The sequence below is a fragment of the Verticillium nonalfalfae genome, assembly GCF_003724135.2.
Source record: "Verticillium nonalfalfae strain VnAa140/NRRL 66861 chromosome Unknown scaffold_89, whole genome shotgun sequence".
Lineage (NCBI taxonomy): Eukaryota > Fungi > Ascomycota > Sordariomycetes > Glomerellales > Plectosphaerellaceae > Verticillium > Verticillium nonalfalfae.
In genome coordinates, this window is record NW_021167314.1 from 55,146 (window position 1) to 71,570 (window position 16,425).

The 16,425-nt window shown below is 56.7% G+C and overlaps 6 protein-coding genes across 6 annotated transcripts; 3 read left to right on the forward strand and 3 right to left on the reverse strand.

Annotated features, from left to right (window-relative positions):
* Positions 1 to 117: 117 nt before the first annotated feature.
* CDH1 (substrate-specific activator of APC-dependent proteolysis) lies at positions 118 to 3,144 on the reverse strand (the record flags this gene model as incomplete). The annotated part of the gene is made up of 4 exons (XM_028643214.1): positions 118 to 1,475; positions 1,553 to 1,680; positions 1,746 to 2,134; positions 3,091 to 3,144. 4 exons carry the CDS (start codon positions 3,142 to 3,144, stop codon positions 118 to 120), a joined length of 1,929 nt encoding a protein of 642 aa, XP_028493112.1.
* A 2,926-nt stretch (positions 3,145 to 6,070) lies between these two features.
* D7B24_009137 (uncharacterized protein) lies at positions 6,071 to 8,365 on the forward strand (the record flags this gene model as incomplete). The annotated part of the gene is made up of 2 exons (XM_028643215.1): positions 6,071 to 7,187; positions 7,245 to 8,365. 2 exons carry the CDS (start codon positions 6,071 to 6,073, stop codon positions 8,363 to 8,365), a joined length of 2,238 nt encoding a protein of 745 aa, XP_028493113.1.
* Positions 8,366 to 8,955: 590 nt separating this feature from the next.
* D7B24_009138 (uncharacterized protein) lies at positions 8,956 to 10,192 on the reverse strand (the record flags this gene model as incomplete). The annotated part of the gene is made up of 2 exons (XM_028643216.1): positions 8,956 to 9,463; positions 9,525 to 10,192. The coding sequence occupies 2 exons, from the start codon at positions 10,190 to 10,192 to the stop codon at positions 8,956 to 8,958; spliced, it is 1,176 nt and encodes a 391-aa protein (XP_028493114.1).
* Positions 10,193 to 11,132: 940 nt separating this feature from the next.
* Positions 11,133 to 11,763, forward strand: NAT3 (N-terminal acetyltransferase; the record flags this gene model as incomplete). Its single annotated transcript, XM_028643217.1, has 2 exons — positions 11,133 to 11,301; positions 11,360 to 11,763. The coding sequence occupies 2 exons, from the start codon at positions 11,133 to 11,135 to the stop codon at positions 11,761 to 11,763; spliced, it is 573 nt and encodes a 190-aa protein (XP_028493115.1).
* A 143-nt stretch (positions 11,764 to 11,906) lies between these two features.
* D7B24_009140 (uncharacterized protein) lies at positions 11,907 to 12,721 on the reverse strand (the record flags this gene model as incomplete). Its single annotated transcript, XM_028643218.1, has 2 exons — positions 11,907 to 12,217; positions 12,274 to 12,721. The coding sequence occupies 2 exons, from the start codon at positions 12,719 to 12,721 to the stop codon at positions 11,907 to 11,909; spliced, it is 759 nt and encodes a 252-aa protein (XP_028493116.1).
* A 1,824-nt stretch (positions 12,722 to 14,545) lies between these two features.
* D7B24_009141 (uncharacterized protein) lies at positions 14,546 to 15,843 on the forward strand (the record flags this gene model as incomplete). The annotated part of the gene is made up of 4 exons (XM_028643219.1): positions 14,546 to 14,597; positions 14,708 to 14,819; positions 14,909 to 15,261; positions 15,326 to 15,843. The coding sequence occupies 4 exons, from the start codon at positions 14,546 to 14,548 to the stop codon at positions 15,841 to 15,843; spliced, it is 1,035 nt and encodes a 344-aa protein (XP_028493117.1).
* Between the last annotated feature and the right edge of the window lie 582 nt (positions 15,844 to 16,425).

A 16,425-nucleotide genomic window follows, 5' to 3' on the forward strand; every position in this document is an offset into this window, starting at 1 on the left:
ATATGTGTGAAAAAAAAAAGAATAACAGAATGCGATCTTCCGTGAATGTGCCATCGAATCGAGTAGCGTGTTTGCCGTCGTATTCGTGGTGTAGACCTGCTTCGACGCAACGGCCAACTACCGAATGACGCCCCACTCGGAGAGGCGCCCTCCGCCTTCGCCGTCGTCTCGTGCGCTGGGTCTTCTGCCAAAGAGATTCCAGAAACGTAGGGTTTCGTCTCCCGCGCCGGTGACTACCACGCGGCCGTCGGGGCTCATAGCCAAGTAGAGTACTCGGTACGTGTGCCCTGTGAGACTGGCGACCTGCGTCATGGAGGGATACTTCCAGACAACAATCTGATTTTGACTGTATCCATGTGTGGAGACAATCTCGTTCGAGTTCTTCGACCAGGCCAGGTTGCACACTTGGCTTCCCGTATCCACCTCGTTGATGACCGAGCCTTTAACTGTGTCATGAAATATGATGCGGCGATCCGCCGTGCCACCTCCAGACGCGAGTAGACCGCGCTGATGCGGTGACCAGGCGAGTGCCTTAACGGCAGCCGTGTGGTCTGAGAACTTCCAGAGCGGCGTTTCGGACAGCTTGTCCCAGACCATCAACTTGTTATCGTTTCCACCACTGGCCAGCTGTCCGTCTTCGCAGTTCCACTTCAATCCGCATACTTCTTGCTTGTGTCCCACCAGTTTCCGCAGCCACTGGTCGGGAGCCCGCACATCTCGGTGGTAGATGGAGCGGTCCCTGGAGCCGGAGCTCAAGATGTGAGAATTCCAAGCAAGGGAGCCGACGCGCGCGGTGTGTCCTGTCATCGTTCGCAGACGCCTAGTCTTTTCCGCGTCCCAGATCTGCACCAGCCCCTTGCCCGTGCCGATAGCGATATGAGTGCCTTTTTGAATCCAGGAAACACTCGTCACTGTGTCATCTTCAAGCGTGCAGAGCTTGTTGACACGGCTCGTCTGGGCGTTCCACATGTAGACGCTGGAACCCAAGCCAACGCCAAGGACGTTGGCACTTCCCCAGTCGACAAGGTTCAGGTAGAAATCGTCGGCGAGTTCAGGGGCATCGAGCACCTTGTAAGGCACCTTGCTCACAGCTCTGGGCTGCCTGCGAGGGCTCAGCAGCATCTGTTGGCTGTTGAAGCGAACGGGTGAAAGGCTGTAAATCTCAGCACGGGTGTCGAGGTTTGGCCCGTGCCTGCTCTGGGGCGTTCTCGAGGGAGTCAAATGCCCGCCCGCACTTAAGTTACGTGGCGACATGTACGAGAAAAGGTTCTTGTGCGGAGTGGATGGTGTTGCTGTGGAGGGAAGTGAGGTCGTAGAGTTGTTATTTGGTGGTGTGTGAGATCGCACAATGCCAGTGTAAGGGTTTGCGGATGTAGAGTGATCTGGTGACATGGCAGGTGGTGTTGTTTGCGGTACAGAGCCCTCAAAGAGCTCGGCGCGAAGCAGCGTTGAGAAGGTTCGGTTGGCTTCCTCGGCTGGTAGAAAGTGTGAGCTACTTGGACTTGGACAAGGGGTCTGGGGACATGCGTGTGGGCATGCAAGGACTTCTTACTCTTCTGAAAGTGCAGCTCGCCGTGAGGGGTGCGTTTTTTCTGCTTCGAGGGCGTCGCAGGCGAGCCATCCTCGTGCAAAAGGTTGAAACTTGCTTGCAAGTCTTGCCCAGACCGTGAGGGGATAAACCTAGCAAGTTGAGCTTGATCAGCATGGGCGTTCGGCTCCCGCAAGACATGTTGAATTGCACCCACCTGTCTCCGTTTATCCTTTGACGCTTCCGCGACGGACTGGCACCTGGCGTGCTCTCGCGCTGCGATCTGTGCATCTCGCGGAGCAGGGCGCTATCGACGGCACTGGTGTCAAGGGCAGCAGAGCGAGACAAGTCGCTTGGTCGTCTCGCATGCCGCATGTCCCCCGCTTTGACGTTGGCGCGGTCGCTGTTCTGTCGGGCCTCGAGGCGGCCTCGATCGCCTGCGGACGCGGGCGGGGGAGGGGTAGCGAAACGGGTAGAGGAGCGCTTTGTCGGTTCGACCGAAGCTCCCTTGGTAGCGACAGTGGGGAGGTTGTTCGAGCTCGAGCTTGGCGCCGATGCTGCGACGACGGGCTCCACGGGGTCGTCCATGATCCGGAAGAAGGACTGCTGTTCTCGAGCGCTAGAGTTGCAATGTCGTCTTATTTCGAAATCGCCAGGGGTTCGTGTCGGCCGGCCGAGCAGTGACGATGCGAGGAAGGAAGGCGGCAAGGCAGCGGCCGTTTTGGGCTCGTTGAATGAATCGTCCGCAACCACGGAAAGGACGGGGCACAGTCGCCAGGAAAGCAAACAATATTGGCTACGCGAATTGTCCCGATCGCATAGTCCTCCCAGGAGTTGGTGACAGAGTCGTCGTGGGGTCGATGCGGGTTTCGGTACGGGGTGGCTGGTCGAAAGCCAATTCCACCTTCAAGTCGTATGTATGGCCCCGTGCACAGACAGTTACAGCAGGAAAGGGAGAGAGGACGCTTCTGGTTGGAATGTCGGCTTTTTGGCGACGAGGTGTAAAATGGGAAGGTGATCGCAATTGCGACGTCGTCTGGAGGTGCCGCACGACGGGTGAATGGAGGCCCGGCGCGTAGACGTGAGGTAGGTGTGGTGGTTGAGGATCAATCACTACAGGCAAGGTAGGGAAGGTGGTGCGTCGGCATCGAGTAGGCGAGCGGGAGGGAGACGTCGAACACCTGACGAAACGGCGCGGGACGCTGGGCGGCGAGCGGCAAAAACACTCCAGCAAGAAGCTACAGGGTGTGTTCGCGGCTATCGTTATCACCTTAGGTGGGAGCTGTCGCCTGCACTCCATCCAGCCTGGAGCACAACAAACCGAAGAAGCGCTAAGCTCAATTGGGCCGGAAGCAACGGGACGGCAGGGGGCAATGGTCGCCCTTCGCGGTCGCCTCTTGGTGTCAAAGTCGCGCTACACCACCATCAGGTCGTGATGGAAAACAAACAGAGCCACCCAGCGCGCCTTGTGTCTTGCCTAGGATTCATTCGGCGATCGTGTTTCCCGAACGAGACCCGACTGGGCTATGGATTATGGATTGGGAGCAGACACGAGCACCTACTCTCAGAGCCGGGCCTCGTTTGGAACTGTTCGCTTGGAGCCCATGATCAGCCATATGGCAACAAGGAAGGGGCTTCAGCCAAATTCTCAGTCATCTTTCATCTTCATGTGTTTCTAGACACGTTGCTTTGGCAGGCTACACATCGATCTGTCTGTCATGAGACAAGAACCATCGCAGAAATAACCTCATGGCCTAAAAACCACTGCAACTATGCCAGCCAAATCGACCGAGGTCGGGTCTTGTCCCACCGTGGCCTGGTGACGACGTCTCGAAATGTTCACACAAGACAGTCTGGTGGTGACGCACTCGTCAGCCAGCCTTGCTGGGAGGCCGTTACAGAGGCCGTTACAGCGGACATCGGTAATCGAGAGGGTCGACGTTGTCAGCGTGTTCAACTCAACCGTGCAGCCAAGCTCATTAGTCAAGCCGGGCTGACGTGCAAAGCCATGTCAATTCAGTCGTAACATCTGTCATCGCCTTGCTTGTTCGAGTCTTGCGGCTGGCAAGCAGGATACAGGTGTGACGCGCGGAATACCCGCGTGTTGTGTCGAAGCGGTCGCGATCACGGTCGCGGTCAGGAGCACGTAAAGTGGTCGCTGGCTCTGGCAACAAGGGTCTTGATTCAGCAGAACGCAGGCAAGGAAAAGGAGTGGGCGCGTTGATTGGACGACAAGCCTCCCTCGCCCCAGGCCCCTTTTTCGGCTCCAGCCAGTAGGCACGTCAAGGTCACGTCGGGCTGTTCCAAACACGCAACGTGGTTTGAGTCGAGCGTTCCTGTCCCTTTCACGCTACCTACCCTAGTTGCCTCCTGTCAACGGTCAACACCAACGCGGCACCAACACGAGACACAAAAGAAAGCAGAGACGACAAGTCAACCGCGTCGTCACCGTGTGCTGTGCCCTGTGCCCTGTGCCCTGTGCCCGGTGCGCCGGGCGTTGTGCCCCGCCGCAATCGGCTTCGAATGTCGTCCCCCGCCATCCATTGCCTCGAGCTTTGGCCTTTTTAGTAGTTGTGTCTAGCCTAGGTAAGCCGAAGGAAGCGCTCTGTGAAGCTAGAAAAATGCCACAAAAGTACAAGTATGACACCTTTATAACACTGGGTCTTACCTGTCAAGCCTGTGTAGTGGGGGAGGTGCATCATACAACCACGTACGGCGAGCCCACAGTGTTGCATATTCCCGAGCTGCTAAAAGCTCCGAGATGCAAGCCTTCGGATCACCACAACCCACGGTCCCGTCCCTCTGGCACGTTGTACAGGTAACAAACCGTTCGTCAACCCTTCCAATGTGTGGTGTGGTCAGGAAAGGCACAGGCAGGAAAATGCGCGGGCATGCTCGTTACAGATGCCGCGAGGTCTCTCTCCAGACCCCAAAGGATCCTTCGCTCGGCAATTGCTTCATCTTGCATCCACTGCCGGGTACTCCTCATTGTTTCCATCTGGCCTACAGGCTAGGTGGTCTGCAGCATCCCAGCCCAATGTCAGCCTACTCACTAGTCATGGCCCTGGTTGCGATCGGCTCGAGACAAGATGATGGGCGATTTCGATGTCGATGGCGATTTCTGACAGACGGGTTGCTAAACCTCCTCGAGGTAGCGACGACAGACGCTCAGGGCAGCCGTTGGCCTGATGAACCCACAACAGCATTGCGGATCTCATCACTAGCTGTCAAACTATCGTGGCCTCGCGCACGGCAGCTTGACAACCCGAGAAGGAAGATTGCTCGCAGGGTTGCATTTTCTTCTGAGCATCCGCCCTCCTGAGGTTGCATCCACATGTGCACATTGTGTAGGTGGAAACCCCCTACGAAGGTACAGCAGATGGAGATGTGGAGTTAGTTCGATCGCCCGATGAACAACTCCCCAGCAGGTTTCTGGTGATCGGTGCCTGCGCCGTTCAGCTCGGTTCCTGAGCATGAGCCTCCTCTAGGTCTCCACCCAACAGCCCGCGGCAGCGCGGAGGCCCGGGCGTCGGGGCATCATGACCTCAATCTGGGCCTTTGGGCCTTTGGGCCCATTTTCCAGGGTCTCGACAGCGTCCCCACCAGCATCGGCACCTCGACCGCCTGCTGTTTGACCTCCCCATCGGGACATTTGCCATCTGTCATTACCGCTGTCACCCACGCCTCTTCCCATCTTGTCAAATTGCCCAAGAGGCCCCAGCGTCTATTGTCTGCTTTTGTATTATGGCTCGCGGCCTGCTCAATATGTCAGGCATCATCCTGGTCAACCTGCACAGTGCAGGTCTCCTCTCGTCATGGATGTGACATGCTCGCATCGATCTGCCTTTCTGTCGCCCTCGATGCAAACTCAGCTTGCTAGCCATGGCTACGACTACCACCTGACGATGCCACAATGCGCACTCACCTCAGGCGGCAGTTGTAGAAGTCCAGTCCATGCCGTGGCGGCTACTGTACCACACTGACGTCGTTGGCTCAAGCCAACCCAGTTTAGCTCATAGCCTAAGCCGTCTCTACGGCCCCCGTCGATCGTCGTGTCTAGCAGCTGGTTCTGAATAGGGACCTGAGGTGCGAACGAATATTGGTTTGCCCCCCCCGCCAGGGTCTGATCGCTCCGCTAGGCTCGTGGATGAGATCGGCAAGCCCACCACGATCGGGGATGTAGTCCGGTTCACAGTCAAACTCCATCCAAGCCGCCCAACGAGCAAACGAGAGGCTGCAGGAGTGCTAGACATGCCTACTGGTGAGCACACGAGCCGAGTCAGCCTCCTGGGTCCGCGGCTTGTTTCTTTTTTGGAAATCCTGATCCCCCGTCTGTCCGAGGTCTGCCTGTCTTCCGCTACTATCTACATATACTAAGACACCTGCCTCGCCTCTGCCTTGTGAGACTGACATATTCACTGAACAGCCATGCAGTAGTGGAACAGAAGGCCACCTATTATACGCTACTGAAGAAGTCTGTGCTCGACCACTTTGTGCCTACGAACTTCTTCATCCTTCGACTGTTCAACTGATCACTTCGCCATGCCGCACCTCCCGTTAGGAGAAAACATCCTACACCGGCACCGCCGCGGCAACGCTGTCTCTAAACCGGAAGGCCGTCATGCCACAGTCAGTCACGATCCTATGCGCCAGCACAGCCTCAGCCTTGAGGATATTGGCGCCGATATACCTGATATTCCTCTCCGGCGACAAGGGCCCGTTGCTGCCGGCACTAGCCCTACACCGTGGGAGGATGATGGCTCTAACTGGGTCCCCCAGGGCCCTGTAAGCCCAAGAGTGTTGCACTCCAGGAGGAAGCCGAGGTACGATGAGAAATGGCCATGCTATGCGCCGACGATGCTGACGATATCTTCTCGAAGCCAACACTTGCAGCACACAGAGGTACCGTTGCGGGGAAGAGTGATCTCACCCGACCCCGACTACACCGCGCCGAGGGGTGCGCAGTCGTTGAGTCCGCCACCAAAGAGTGCCCCAACACGTTCCACGAGGTCGCGAGCCAACTCTACGCGCTCATCGTACGAGACCAACGCCACGTCTCTGATCCCCTTGCAGACCAAAGGTCTAGGGGATGATGATCTTTTGGAGCCTATCCCAGACGAAGAGCTTGAACCTGGCTCCTTCGACCTCGTGGCACCAGACCAGGGAATCAGCCGGCAGCACTCGCTTGAAACTCGATCAGAAGTCTTGTTCTCAAAGGAACACCTGAAGGGCATATTTTCCGACTACGTGCTTCTTCAAAAGTTCACAGACTTCCTGGCTGAAACGCGCCGCGAGTCCCTGCCGCTCTTGACGTACTACCTCGACTCGATGAAGGCCTTGCGAGCCATTGCGTACGCTAATGCCATTTCCCGGGCACTGGACGCCACGGATGGTCATGACTTCACTAGCGAGGGGCCTGGAAAGACTACTAACACGGCTCTGGAGAAGAAAGCCGAGGCTGCCTTCGAGGCACTGACTCGCGAAGACCTGCCTGCTTACATCACGCATCTGTGGACGCAAACAGTCAGTGTGTCGATTAAGCGACGGATTACAGGCACTTTGCCCGTCCAACTGCGGGAGATGTCGGAGGGGCTCGCTGAGGTCTTTTGTCTGACTGACCCTTCTCGACGGGATAACCCCATTGTCTTTGCTTCTGAAGGTGTGTTTGTGAAGTGAGTGAGATGATGACAGGTGGATGCTGACCATGTGACCCCAGAATTCTACCGAACGACTCAGTATGGCATGAACTACGTTATTGGACGCAACTGTCGTTTCCTCCAGGGGCCGAAGACCAACCCATTCAGCGTTCAGAGAATACGGGACAAGTTGCTGGCCGGCAAGGAATGCTACGAGACCTTTCTCAACTACCGCCGCGATGGGTCGCCTTTCATGAATCTTCTCATGATGGCCCCTCTGTACGACAGCCGAGGCACAATAAGATACTTCATCGGGGCCCAAGTCGACGTTTCTGGACTTGTCAAGGAGAGTTCTGGGCTTGACGCCATGAAGAAACTCATGGCAGAGTACGAAGCCAAGGAACCCGGCGATGATGCTGATCACAACCCCGAAGAGGAGTCTAAGGATGAATTCAAAGATCTCTGTGAGATGTTCAACTCGACCGAGCTGGAGACTGTTCGACGGTGTGGCGGGGACATGTACCGCGTCAAGCAGGAGGAGGCGGACCAGTCCAATGGCGGGTCAACGAACTGGAACAAGCCTCGCATCTTGCTGAGAGAGGAGTCACTTGCGGCGCAGAGCCAGCCTTCATCACCAACAGCATCCAGCGGCAGACTTACGGGTATCTACGCGCATTATCTTCTTGTCCGACCATATCCCAGCCTGCGCATCCTGTTTGCTTCGCCATCGCTCCGGGTACCCGGAATCCTGCAATCGCCCTTCATGAGCAAGATAGGCGGGTCCGATCGTGTCCGCGAAGGACTCACTCAGGCGTTCGCGGACGGCCATGGCGTCACAGCCAAGATACGGTGGTCGTCCAAGCCGGGCGTTGAGGGCCGACCGCGCTGGATCCACTGCACGCCGCTGGTGGGCAGCAATGGTGCTGTCGGCGTCTGGATGGTTGTCCTCGTCGACGACGAGGTGGATCCCCTCCCGCGGCACATGCAGGCGCCTGCAGTCAGGGTGCAGCGTCGCAGGACATCGCAGCCGCCGACGGCACACAACGAGGATAATATGAGCCTACGCAGCTTCGCGGCCATAAACAGGGATCCTGAAGCCAGCACTGTTGGCGACGCTCGGCCAGGCAGCCGGGGGACATGGGGGACCAGCCGCACAGATCGCCCGGAGACGCCGTACACGCTCCGCCTAGGCGATGAGTGAAGGGCGCTTGCGTGGCAAGTCCCCAGTCAATACCGGAGAAAGTGAGCACTTGTTCTGATATCATATGTACCGATACCCACGCGTTCCATGCACTTCCTCCAAATAAAAGTGGCATATGTCATCTGATGTTTGTCCTCGTGGTGTGTGTCCTACCTGCGGTGAGTTCTAACTTGTGGTGAATCGCTATGTATTCAATGACATGTCACGTTGTAGGTTTCCACAAAATAAGGCGGGAAAAGGAAGAAAAAGGCAATAACGCGCACCAGTTGACACGCAAGACACTTGAGGTTCATTGAAAAGGCCGAAGAACATGAATCATATCAAGTGTAACTCGCAAGCCCATGTACGTGGTCTATCATCATGGTCTCGTAACGGTGTGTCTCATAGCGACTTGCGTCTGCCGGGAGATGCCTTCTCTATCCAGAAGTCGGCCCCTCCTTGTCTACCTCGCCTAGCACATAGGAGGCTCTGATTTCATTGTCGCACGGCCACGCTGAGCTACAGCTCCTGGGAGCACTGGATATCCAGCGCTCTCGCTCAACGCAAAAGAGGGGCACGAGCAGGAAAATCCAGCAGGCCTACCCGATCGATCAGGCGGGAGCGGACCCAGCCTGCTCGAGCAGCCTGGCTCGCCATCCGTTGCAGACCTCCTCAAAGCCGCCAACTACGTCTCCGCAGACGCCGGCGCATTCGCGGTTCTCGAGCCTCTCGCCCCAATTGCCGCGCGTAAGCCATCGTTCGCCTTCGTCACGCAGCTCCTCTTCTCGTTTCATCTCGGCCACAAGCTCCTTGGCGCTCTTGAGGCGCCGGGTCGCTGTGAGTGTCGTCTGACGCGACATGTGCAACGTGTCGGAAAGGTAGTTCAAGCTTGAGATGAGGTCTGAAGTGAGGGTGTGCAGAGCTGTGAGGGAGTCGTGCGCCTTGGCGATGGGGCGAGGCATGGATTCGGACAGCTCGAGAAGAAGCGGGAGCAACTCATCTACAACTTCTGGGTCTGGCGGCGGAACAAGAGGCGAGAGCAGCGGGAAAGTCAGGTTGTGCATCTGGCGAGTCTGATGTGACAAGTGTGTCGTGAGAGCGGCGTGCGCAGTAATGAGCCTGCGTCGACCACGTCAGCTGTTGCAACCCGTGACGGCAAGCCAACCCCAAGAAGACTCACCTTGTCGCGCTTCCTTCCACGCCTGTTTGGGACCCCAGGTCTTTGAGGCTCTCTGTTACACGCTCGAAGACGCCGTCTGCCGGGCTGCCGTTGTTCTCCGTGCCCCTTCGTGCCAGCGCCTCGACAGCATCGATTCTCGCAATCAAACTTGGTGGGATGCCTGGTGAGTCCAGATCCGATTCCGAACCGTATTCGCTCCCATCGTATCCGCTTCCTGACCTCGCATGGCCCTTACGCACCGGTGAAGGCACATTCAGGTTGGTGGGCTTCGTGACAGCACTAGTGACCTCTTCCGCAACGTCAACGCCGCTGTCCCGTATACCATCGATGCCCACTCTCCCTTCGATCGTTCGCTGTTCGGGGTCCAGTGTATCCTCTTCGTAATATTCGCCCTCCTCGCCAGAGTCAGAGAATGCATCAGCCAGCTCGTCGGCCAAATTTCCCATGCCATTGCCCGTCCCCATACCCATACCCCCGCTGCTAAAGATGCCGATGTCGAGACCATCGTGGTTGTTGAAGCTGGTCCCAATGGGCGTTGCAGGATCCTGCAACGAGGACCTGGAGCGTCGTCGGTCTTGTGGCGAGGACGTGGTGCTGCTATACTGGTAGGACGCGTCGATACTGGAGGGGTGGCGGGAATGCCTCGGGGTGCGCGGAGAGGAAGGCATTCTGGATGCAAGTAAACGCGTGGACGATATTCAGATATCCAGGCGTCTTGTCGGCGGTCAGGACCTGGGCGCGAGGAGGGGGTTACTAGAGACCAGGCGAAGGAGCCGTGCGGATGGGACAGCCGCGGGCGGTGAACTAGCAGCGATGGTTGTTTGTCGCTTCGTGTGCAATATGACTCTTCTCGCGACGAAGTCGTTGGAGAGGAAACGAGGCAGGCCGTGGCTGGAGACGATGGGGACTATCAGGGCAGTCGGTGGTCCGCCCTGCCTCAACGTCGTAGAACAATATCAGATGAAAGCTATGAGACGAGATTGACGTGGTTGGGGGACCTGCTATAGGCATGCCACGGGCTTGCCCCCAGTTCGTGTCTGGTTGTGATTGGCCCCCTCTAATGACAAAACAAAGCAAAACACTGGAAATCACGGGCTCAAGAAGAGGAGTCCTTCGACTCCAGCCGTCTTTGAAGATGGGACGAGAACTGGAATAAGGTCTGGAACAAAGATCACTTCCTGGAGGGGGGCACAACACCCTTGATGATGAGCGCACCGAGGTACCTTAGGTACCTAGGTAGGTATGAAAGGGAGGTCGAGGCCACTGGCAGGAGTGCAGGCTGCCTGCTTTGGTGGTGCGTCCCGTACATCCTTGCCGGACGCGGCCCCTCCCCCCTAAACAAGAGCCCCTGCATTCCCAAGTCCTCCACGATTACCTAACGTAGGTTCCTTGGAGCAAAGACAACAGACCATGACGGGACCCCGCGATCGCGATACGACGATGCCCATATCGTTATATCGGTAGAATTAACCCCTCCAACCGCCCAGCTGCGGACGGTGCCACAAAAGTAGCGAAGTCCTTTCCAGGCCAGTCGGTCAGTCGACGATCAACCGTCGCGAACTCTTCCTGGCGGTTCCAGCTATCAATTTCATTGGGAACAAGCGCACCATGGCCACCTTCCGGCGTTTCGTCCCTGACGATGTCGACAAATTTTCAAAATGCAACCTCGACCCCTTGACGGAAACTTACGAGCTTGCGTTCTATCTTCAATATCATGCCAAATGGCCAGCCCTGTTCCAGGTCTGCGAAGACATGAATGGGAATATTATTGGCTACAGTATGTATTCGTTTCCTCTCAGGCGTCTTTGGCGCCCACTGACTGTCTCAATCGCTAGTCATGGGCAAGGTTGAATCGTCTCCCGATATCTACAAGTTTTCCGAGCATTACCTGCCCTGGCACGCACACATTACTGCCCTGACCGTCGCACCGGAGGCTCGCAGGCTAGGCATCGGTAAAATCCTGACGGAGCAGCTGGAGGTCGCAGCTGACGCAAACGATGCTTGGTTTGTTGACCTCTTCGTTCGGACCAGCAACCACCGAGCCATCAACTTCTACAAGGGCATGGGCTATAGCGTCTTCCGCGTGGTGAAAGACTACTACGGCGACCATGCCACCGATTCCAAGGCTACCAGTGAAGATGCCTTCGACATGCGGAAGCCATGTAAGCGGGATACCAAGCTACAACATATTCGGGACGACGGCGAGAGGCACGAGGTCGACCCGGGTGATGTGTGGTGAAAGAATAACAACACGCTAGCTGCCTACGAAGCATCCCTCTGTCAAGCCTAGACGTCTTGGCTAGCGTTCCCTACGCCTGTACATGCATCGCTGTTCCGCTTATATTGATCCGCGACGATATACCTGTTTGCCGCAGGCGGCCATCACAGCCATGCTCCGTCCACCTCATACACGGACCCGCTCACAAATGTGCTTTCGGGGCCGAGCAGGAAGGCTAGGACATTACCACACTCTTCGGAGGTTCCTTGCCGTTGAAACGCCGTCGGCTCGTCGAACGGTGCGTCCAGCGACCGTCCAGCAGCCTTCCAATTCTTCTCCATCAATGGTGTGAATATAGCGCCCGGCGCCACGGCATTCACCCTCACTTCGCGCGCGCCGTTCTCCTTGGCCGCGGCTTTCGTCAGGCCAATCATACCGTGCTTACTGGCATCGTACGCTCCGTGATTCGCGAATCCTGAGAGGTCATCAGTTGGCTGTGGCTACTGTGGGGAGGAAGGCACCGTGACGCACCTCTGAGCCCATGGATCGAAGATACGTTGACGATGGAACCGCCATCAACAATATTTCGAAGCTCGGCCCGCATACAATACATGCATCCTGTCAAATTGACGGCGATAATCTTGTTCCACTCGTCGTCATCTAGTTCCGCGACTGGGCGTGTGCCGTGGTGTTTGCCGATGACGCCCGCAACGTTTGCCGCACCGTCCAGACGTCCGAACTGCTTCACGATACCGTCTATCCAATCATCTACCTGGCTCCGGACAGCAACGTTCACTTTGTTGATAGAAAAGCGAATGTTGTGTTCTTGGAAGTAGCTTTCTGCCTCCCTCATTGCTTCCGGGTCGATATCGGCGATGCAGATCGTGGCTCCGCGCCTCGCAAGGATTTTGGCGGTTGCAAAGGCGATCCCACTGGCACCACCAGTGAACGCATAGACCTTGCCGTCAAGTGATGACATTGTGGTTATGTGGAATGCGATGGCTGCGTACTCAATGAGTCTTGGTTGCTTATCTCTCAATCGAATTCGTTCAGGATTTCGAGAGCAGCAGGACAGAGAGGACTAGCGAGGCGAGAATGTGTTGTACGATCGAAGGTTTGAGATCCATCGGTCTTCAACAGGCCGCCAGACGGTTGGGGATGGACTCTTTAAAGAACCGCCGATCCGTCACAGACCGACGGCAGTCCAGCCTCTCGCCAACTAGCTGATCGGGCGTCCGAAAGGGGTAACCCACATCTGAACCGACATGGTATGAACCTGTTACCATGGGTCAGCGCAGGTTCGTTCGTGGTGGAATTCGGGATGAGTCTCCGAGCTTTACTGTTCTTGCATAGTACGCCCCCCCACGCGTGGGCCTGGGTTTATGATCACCCCCTCTATCGAGCTTTCGGTTGGCGGCATTTCTACGCTGCACTAGGACGCTTTCTATCCTTCACGTTCACCCGATCTCGTTAATTGCGAGAAGGCTCCATAGGCGCAAGGACTCTGCACACCCGTACCCCGCCTTTCTAACAGATACGACTCGTGATTCCCGCACCCGACGGGTCGGACTTTAGGGAGTTTGCTGAAGTACTTCTCCCGATCCACCAATCCCATAATTTAGGAATCATTCGACGACATCAAAGTCGTGAAGCTGGGGGTTTTCCGCCACTGGTGCGTATCGCATACCTACGCGAATCAAGTGACAAGCTCAAGGCACCTCAATGGTCCTATACCCACGCGTTTCAGGGACGCGAAAGTTCCGATTAATAGCCGATCATGAGCTATTCATCCTGTACTCACTCTACCATCACCGTTCTGCTTCATCAGATCCTGAAAGCCTCAATGCCGAAGTCCGCCCTTCATATGGACGGACTTTCCTTAGTTTACGCACGCGACTCTCGGGAATCAAAGGTTCAAACAGGGGGGCTGAGAACTATCAACAACGTCGGCGCAGCCAGGGATGTGAGTATCGGGCTACCCAAATCAACTTAGGTAATTAACCTACGGAGAAGACTCATGCTGGCAACAGGCTATCATGTGGTAGGAGCGGACCGTACTCAGAGCACCATTCTTTTGGTCCGATTCGCATGGAAGCTTGACTGCTAGGTATGTAGGTATGTGGACGGCATCTTCGGTAGGTACATGTACTCCCAGCTACGTCGGATGCCTTGGGTAAGGTGGTACCTTAGGTAAGGTTCCTCAGGAACCTTCCTACCGAGTAGGTGTACCTGGCCTCGGTGCACAGCGTTGCCTACGCGAAAGAGTGGGAACTGGCGCCCAATTCAGCACAGTCACGTGCTGACAGCTGCCATAGCTGTCACCTGGAGTTTGCCAGCTGATACAAGTCTTGATCCTGCTCCACGTAGCCCCTTGCGCCTGGCAACGATGCAAAGCCCTTGCGTGACCTAGGACCTTCCTCCCTCGTTGACCACCTCGCAATCCACTTTGCAACAAACGTCCATCACCTTGCACTTGTCGCCTTCCAGCCTCACCACACCACGCCTCACTATCGCCTCCCGTTCGCCGGCTGCCGCATCAATCACTGACACGGCTCCTGCATTGATTCCCTCATATACCTGCTCCTAGCCTTTGAGGCTTCTTCTTTCCTTCCTTACCCCTGGGGTTTGTTTTTTTCCTTCCAACCCTTCACTAACGCGAACGACGGACAGAGCCTTCCGCCGCTGCCTCGCTTCCACCCTTACCCCCGACAGCCTCGCATTCTTCCATCCATCCCTTACCCATCCACGCCCATCTTTTCTCTTGCCACTGCATCAAACTCTCGTCTCCATCAAATCAGACGATATGGCCACTACCAGCATGGATTACGAGACCGCCAATGGCGACCGTTACGATGGTTAGTTTCTTCATCATCCCTCCTGTCATGAGTGATCGGAATTCTATTGTCTTCACTCGATGCTGCGTCTTTGCCCATATTTGCATTCGCTCACATGACTGGCTCCTCAGAAGAGACTCCTCGCTACGAGCGCGATAACCGCAGCGCCTCTCCTCGTCCCCTGCGCGACGAAGCCGATGGCGGTCGTCGTCGCTCTGCCTCGCCATCCGGCAATGGTGATCGGTACGTCACGTCTCTCTTCGTCTTTTCCTCCCTCTCCAAAACCGACGCCTATTGGATCAGTGCTTACGCTATGTCTCTTGTCTCTCCAGTACCATGAAGGACAACGATACTGCTTCCAAGGGCGGTGATGACGACGGTGCCATCAACCCTGGCTCCAACCTCTTTGTCACCGGCATCCACCCTCGCCTGTCCGAGTCGGAGGTCACGCGCCTCTTCGAGAAGTATGGCGAGGTTGAGAAGTGTCAGATCATGCGTGACCCCCACACCAAGGAGTCCCGCGGCTTCGGCTTCGTCAAGATGGTCACTTCCGACCAAGCTGATGCTGCCAAGGAGGGTCTCCAGGGAGAACAGATTGACGGCCGTACCCTCAGCATCGAAAAGGCTCGCCGTGCCCGTCCTCGCACCCCGACCCCCGGCAAGTACTTCGGCCCCCCCAAGCGTGGTAAGTCCTAGCATATTCCCGTTGGTCCTATAACGACCCGTGACGTTGACATATCGATTTGCAGAGGGCGGAGGTGGTGGCCGTGGTGGCCGCATGAACGACCGCTACGACGATCGTCGCCGCGGTGGTTACGGCGGTGGCGGCGGCGGCTACTATGGACGCGACGACCCCTACCGCTACCGCGGCGGCGGTGGTGGCGGCTATGAGCGTCGCTACGAGGATCGCGGAGGATACCGCGAGGACCGCGGCTACGATCGCACTTACCGTGACGACCGTGGCGGCAGCTACGACCGTCGCGAGCGTGACGATGGCTACAGCGGCGGTGGCCGCGTCGATCGCTACGGCAGTGGTGGCGGCCGCGAGGGTGGAGGTCGCGAGGGTGGAGGCCGCGAGGGCGGTGACCGCTATCGCGATGACCGCCGTGGCCCTGGCTATGACCGCGAAAGGGGCTACGATCGCGCAGCTGAGCGTGACGCTCCGCGCACCCGTGATGCTCCTGCTGCCGCTGCCACCTACGGTGACTCTGCTGGTGGTCGTTCCGAGGCACGGGAGCCCTACGGTGGAGGTTCGGATTACTACTGACGACCTCTTCAAGGCACGGGCTAATATGCACAGGATCCCGCTGATTATGGCGATGTGGACCGCCATTTGTCGCGCTTCCTTCCGCTCTTGGTACCATCGACCAGGACGGACTTTTCTCGATCCTTCCGTCTTCTAATGGAGTTTTTGTGCAATGCGACTAGTAAGGGTGGGAAACGAAAATGGGATTCTTCGGATTGCGTCTTTCTCTGGTATGGCCTCGCTTTCGGTTAGAGCGAGGCCGGCCTGCACAGAATCGACCAGGCATTTTTTTTTCGCCTCAGAGCTCGGTTTACCCTGCACGGAATTTTTTTTGGTAGCTTTCGCACACAATCAACTCGGCAACGCTACACGTCGCGACAGGCTTTGTCTCAGTGACGGGCATAAACCCCATGGATTCGCACTTTTCGCGCTACTTCCAGCCAGCTGCCGCCTTCAATCCCCCCTTCCCCCCTCGCGGCCACATCTATCACACCTGTATCAGTAACTCTCGCTCCCCGCCTTCATCGATCTTGAGACGGCTTCGCACACCCTCAGCATGGCTCTTTCGATGCAATTCAGCTTGATGAGATGATAAACACCAAT